A 6,000-nucleotide genomic window follows, 5' to 3' on the forward strand; every position below is an offset into this window, starting at 1 on the left:
CTCCCTCCAGGGACCAAACAAAGCCCCAGAGAATTATGATTAATCTAGCCTTTCTCATCTTGTATTTTTCACATGACAGTCTGTGTTTATGGCCCTGATGTAGGATGGGATCAGACCTCCTCCTTTAGCCTCCAGCAGGATCAGGATTTGTTTCTTAGAGGACCTGGCCCTTGCCTTCACTCTTTGGAAGTTTCCCTTCAAGTTGAGCCTAAACTGGGTTTGGACTTGGAGTCAACTGTACTCTCCAGACAAAGAGATGGAAAGTATTGTCCCATGCTCTGCCACAGAGTTCACTGCATCTCTGAGCCTTGGATGCTGTTCCCATGCAAAGATTTAGATGCACTGATATGTTAAACCTGGCTTGGCAGTGAAATACAGTCCTCTACAGGGAGCATTTACTGCAGAGATTGTCAGTGAAGATCCAGGGATCAAATGCTCTAATCTGTTTATATGGCCACTGCTGCTTTGCCCAGTGACCGGGAAGGCAGATGTGGCTGTTAATGAAAATGTTTCAAACTGGATTAGAAAAGAAGATTCAGATGGTGCCGTTGTGGCTGGGGGAATATGCTGATGGGATGTTCCCATTGTCTTCCTAATTACAGGGTCGGCTGCCTGTGAAATGGATGGCTCCAGAAGCCTTGTTTGACCGGGTCTACACTCACCAGAGCGATGTGTAAGCAAACCTACACTTTTTTAAAAAAAATAATACAGCAGGGAAATCAACACCTATACTATCTCACAGACAAAAGTACTGCTAAGCATGACCAGGGCTTGTTCCCTGCTGGAGTGCCTGGGCATGCAAAAGTACAGGAATTGATTCCAAGCTGCATCTTCACGCACATGGTTTTATTTTGCTGTTATCTGGTTGCTTTCATCTGAGGGTCTCTAGGGAGCTGCTGAAAAATTACTGGAAAGCAGGCAGGTATTTCGTCCACTTTATAGATGAGGTGATTCATCCAGCAGTTGAAAAATATTGTGCCAAAAAAAACTCATGAGAAAAAAAAATTACCCTGGGCGTCCTCCACACTTTGCCCCAGACTGTTACACTTCAGTCAAGGATGTAGAATGAGCTTGAAATATTCTGTCTCTTGTTAGAATTGATCAAAGAATATTCAACAAATATGGTCTCAGATTAATTTTGCCATTTCATTTATTTTCTTAATTTTTTCTAATCCTGTCTCATCTGTTTTAATGCCTCTGCACGGTAACCAAACAGCAGAGCTCTCCTTACATGTAAATCAGTAACACATCTGAATTTTGCAAGGGCTGAAGCAGCTCCACATACACACTAGCTTTTTATTGTAATATTTGATCAATAATGGCATTTTTGTAGCTAGCCTGCCTTCTCCCCAGAGCTCACTTCTCACAATTGGACAAACAAATCCTTTCTATTTCTGTATTTTTCAGATATTTTGGCTTTTATTAATCTTAAATCATACTTTCCTTGCTTAGGTAATGCTGCAGAGGGCATGACAGATAAATCAAAGCTAGAGAATGGGAGAGTGAGTGTGCGTGAAAGCAAAACAGAGACAGATAATCCCTGTTTTTAGAAAGAAAATGAAGAAGGCAAAAGATATTTTTGAAGAAAGGACTTTTAACCAGAGCACAGCTGCAGGACTGAAGTGTGTAACATTAGTGCTCTGCTGATTTTTGTTGGGGTATTTTCCCCCTGGCTTGCCCAGTGAAATGGGTGTTGTAACAAGCAAGTTTTGGTATCAGCTTGCACAATTAGTGGCCTGTGGTTCCAAGCCTGCAATTCAGTGAAGCCGTGCATGAATAATTTGATTTGTTCCATTCAGTGGAGCTGGTGGAAGACCTAACAAAGAGCTGGCGGTGATAGATGGGCTGTCACCTATCTGATTAAATGCTCATTTCAATTTCAGACTTGGTGCCTGGGATTTCTTTGCTATTGAGTTGGATCAGCAGAGATCTCCAAGTAACTAGTAAAAATGGCCTAGGCAATTAGTCATGCTATTGATGACTTTGTTAGCTATGCATGGCTGCACAGAAATAAAGCCAAGCAAGGGGGATGGGACATGGGGGGGCTTGGAAAAAAAACCTCATTGAATTTTAAAGATCTTTCTTTGGTTTCCAGCTGGTCTTTTGGAGTGCTACTATGGGAGATCTTCACTTTGGGAGGGTCTCCATACCCAGGAATTCCCGTTGAGGAACTCTTCAAGCTCTTGAAGGAAGGCCATCGGATGGACAAACCTGCAAACTGCACCCATGATTTGTGAGTGTGTGCTGGGGGCTGACCTTGCTCCACTCCCCATTGCCTCTGAGGCCAAATACGGCTCTGGGCTGTTGGGACATCCCCACTGGGAAACGGGGTGCCCATCTCCAGGCAGACTTTCCTCAGCCCAAGGCTGCTGAGTGACACGCAGCACGTCCCTCACTGGGCAGGTGGCACCTGGGGGTGTAGCTCTGGTGTGTCACCTTCAGGACAGGTCCTCCTCCTGCTCTGAGGGCACAGTCATGTGTCAGATGATCAGTAAATAAGGACCATTGCTCCACAAAACCCTCCTCTTCCCCCGGCTGGCTGTGGCTGAAGCTGCATTGGCCACAGCTGTTCCTTCAGCGGTTTGGAGATGGGTGGGCAGGTGGGTGGGTGTCACTTGGCCACACGTGACTGTGCCATGTCCCCATGTGCAGGTACATGATCATGCGGGAGTGCTGGCACGCCGTCCCCTCGCAGCGACCCACCTTCAAGCAGCTGGTGGAAGACCTGGACAGGGTCCTCACTGTGACATCCACCGATGTGAGTGTGGTGTGATGGGCTGGGAGGGGGTCACTTGGTCCCTGGCACGGGGGACACCCAGCACTGATGGCTCTGTCGCCCTGGCAGGAGTACCTGGACCTCTCGGTGCCCTTCGAGCAGTACTCGCCGGCCGGGCAGGACACCCACAGCACCTGCTCCTCAGGGGATGACTCGGTCTTTGCACATGACCTGCTGCCCGATGAGCCCTGCCTGCCCAAGCACCCGCCCTGCAACGGCGTCATCCGGACGTGAGCACCCCCGGGCACACGGACAGACAGACAGACTGACGGACGGGCGGGTGGGCAGCGTGCCCGTGGAGGCGCGAGTGCGGGGCGCCGAGCGTGACACCGTACTGAAGGATCTTCCAGTGGAACTGTGTGATGGTGCCTGGAGATTTGTGTTGTTGACGAGCTGTTCAGGGTAAAAAAACAAAAAAAAAGAAAAAAAAAAGAAAAAAGTAACTTTTTTTTTCGTAATTTTTTTTTTAAATATTTTTTTCCCTATTGCTGTATGAAAAGTCAAGAAGCACTGTTTGGCCTGAAGGAACTAATCTCTTGCCAAGATGATCTATCTAGATGATTTTTTTGTTTGGTTTTTTTTTGGGTTTTTTTTTTGTTTACTTTCCATTTTGTTAGGGATTTTTTTCTTTACTATGCAGAATGTTGAACCTGGGGGGTGCTGACCTCCCTGACCTCCCAGCCTCCGCGCTTGCGCTCCGAGTGCCGCAGTAACCGTTCTGTGCCTGCAATACGAAGAAAAGAGAAAAAGAAATCTTCCTTTAAAAAAAAAAGAAAAAAAAGTGTCAAGAATGTGGAAATTCTTCGCTTATGCAATCTGTACATGAACCTTTTTGGTGGAGCTGAAAAGCCACGTTGCCTGCAGGGATTCATATATTTATAAAAATATCTATATTTTTGTTGTCGTCGTTTTTATAGCTTCGTGATCGTACTACCCAGCTACATAGAAGGAATCCTTTCTGGAAGAAGAGAAGACAAAGCTAAGTAAAATGCAAATTGTCATGGAGAAATGAAAGTAAAAATGGCAAAAAGAGATGGTCAAGTCATCTGAAGTGTCAGCGCCTCGGCCCTTGCAGGGGGCTGGGGAGCGATGGGTCAGTGCCAAGGCAGGAGCAGAGCCCAGGGATGGCAGAGACCCTGTGGGGTCCCTTGGGAGCAGAGCATCACCCAGCTGAGAGCAGAGGGTGCCCTGACACCTGGCTCCTGTAGCCCACACGGCATCTCCAGTCACACCCTGACCTTTGAGAGCAGCCAGTTGTGGGGGGGAAAAGGAATAAATCTCGTTTTTGGGGTTTGCCTGTTCTTGTTTGCCAAGGGTGAGAAGGGGGAGCAGCTCCTCCGTGCACCCCTCGAGGCCAGAGATTTGGCTCCATCTACATGCAGTGACTTGGAGAAAGAAGTTACGGGTACCTGTAGGCAAGAGCCTTTAACTTATATCAAAAAGGTTTATTCCAGAGAATCTGTGTATATATCTATAAATATATCGTGTATATATATAAATAAATATATTAAAAGAAAAGAATGTATAATACTAATGCAACATAAAGCAGTACTGAGAGAGAGAGTCTCAAAATACGAGCATTGCAATCTAGGATATACTGATCTGGGCAAAAGAAAAGATGTTTTTGATTGTTTGTTTTGTATCTTCACAGTTTTGTTTTAAAAATTGTACCTTAACATGTATATTTGTAAAGTTATTTATAGACATTAACATATCTGTTCATTGGTTTAAATAGCATAGCGTTACTGTAAACTTTAAATTTCACCAAACTTAAGGGTGTTTTTTTTAACTTATTAAAAATGGAGAAAAAATATATTAATCAAGTTTTTCCTTTGTGTTTATGGGAAATATTGAAAGAATGTATAGATGTACAGTCCTTTAACAAATTACATTTAATGTTATAAATATATATATGTATTCATTAAAAAAATATTAGTTTATCCTGGATTGCAGTGAGCAAAGGTAAGTTTATTTTTCAATACATCACCAGTGGTTAAAACCAAACAAATAGCAGCAGAGAGATGATTTTTACATATTTCAGAAAAACAGGGCCAAGAATTCTTCCATCAGTTTAACCACTGTGCATTAAGGGGGTGTGGGTGTTTATTTTTCTATTTTCAAATGAAGGTATTCTTTGTGGTCGATTTAATAACAAGTATGCAGCAAAGTGAAATGTTGACTTTGGATGGTGCAGGGTAGGTTTTTTTCGCTCCCCTTTGCCAGTACTGTTGTATTTTGGGCTTCAGAAATGCCATGTGAGCAAAATAGTGACACTGTTTGCAGGAGAGCTGCTACAGCTGCATATTTCTTTTGCATCTAACACATTGGAAAGTGCCAGTGATGCCTGATTTTTGGTGTTTAGGATGCTGTGCTGTTTTGTTCCTCAACGCCAGATAGCTGTGTAAAAGCACAGGAGTGACCTAAAGAATGTTAGCATGGATCAAGCTGACAGTGGGGGATGTTTGGGCTGAGGATTTTTTCTGGGTGGGTTTTTTTTTTTTTTATCCAGAAGACTTCTTTATGTACTACCAGGAGAGGCAAAGCAAATTACATCCTGAATTCTTTGTTTTCATTTTTCTCTGGTGCATATTGCATATCAATGTTTCAGAATAACAGGATGACAGCATCTCATTTAAAGATTTTTTTTTTCTTCTTAGAGCCACAGAATCCTTATCCTAAAATAAATAATTTATAGTTTGAGGTTACTTCAGTGGAAGTTTGAGAAGGTAGATTTCTATAGATTTTTGTTTTGTTGGAATAAAAAAAAAAAAGAATTTTTTGGTATTTTCTTACAAATGTCTGCTAATTGTGTACATTCCAAGTACTCGAAGCAAAGAGTTTTCCTGTACTGAAAAAAGAAAATGTACAAAACTGTGCATGGTTTTAAATGTTACTAGATATTATAAATATATATATAATTTATTGAGTTTTTACAAGATGTATCTGTTGTAGACTTGTTGACTTTAACATTTCTTATTCAATGCTTATATAGTTTTATAGCCTGGACTATTATCTTTAAAAGCTTAAAAAAAAATTAAAAGTTCCAATTTTGTTACATTTTATACTGTTGATGTTACAATCCACAGGTTTGCATAGTGTGATTTTTTGCAATGAGCAACTCTGTTCAGTTTATTTTAATACTGTACTTCTGTGCCTGACAGCTGCAGCTGTCAAAGGTGTGAGATGAACACTAAATAAAACTATTCTGCTTTTGTTAACATGGG

General features: G+C 42.4%; 1 protein-coding gene across 2 annotated transcripts in view; it reads left to right on the forward strand.

Moving 5' to 3' along the window:
- The window catches only part of FGFR3 (fibroblast growth factor receptor 3), a gene marked incomplete at its 5' end in the record, with an annotated part of 54,764 nt that extends 48,989 nt beyond the window's left edge, over nucleotides 1-5,775 (forward strand). For both annotated transcript variants that reach the window (XM_084204905.1, XM_084204906.1), the window contains 4 exons: nucleotides 603-673; nucleotides 2,096-2,233; nucleotides 2,653-2,758; nucleotides 2,846-5,775. In XM_084204905.1, the coding sequence (XP_084061031.1) occupies nucleotides 603-673; nucleotides 2,096-2,233; nucleotides 2,653-2,758; nucleotides 2,846-3,010 (480 nt within the window). In that variant the 3' untranslated portion in view covers nucleotides 3,011-5,775. The remainder of the gene's footprint in view (nucleotides 1-602; nucleotides 674-2,095; nucleotides 2,234-2,652; nucleotides 2,759-2,845) is intronic.
- Nucleotides 5,776-6,000: the final 225 nt, after the last annotated feature.

The sequence above is a fragment of the Fringilla coelebs genome (genome assembly GCF_963513975.1).
Source record: "Fringilla coelebs genome assembly, chromosome: 4".
Classification (NCBI taxonomy): Eukaryota; Metazoa; Chordata; class Aves; order Passeriformes; family Fringillidae; genus Fringilla; species Fringilla coelebs.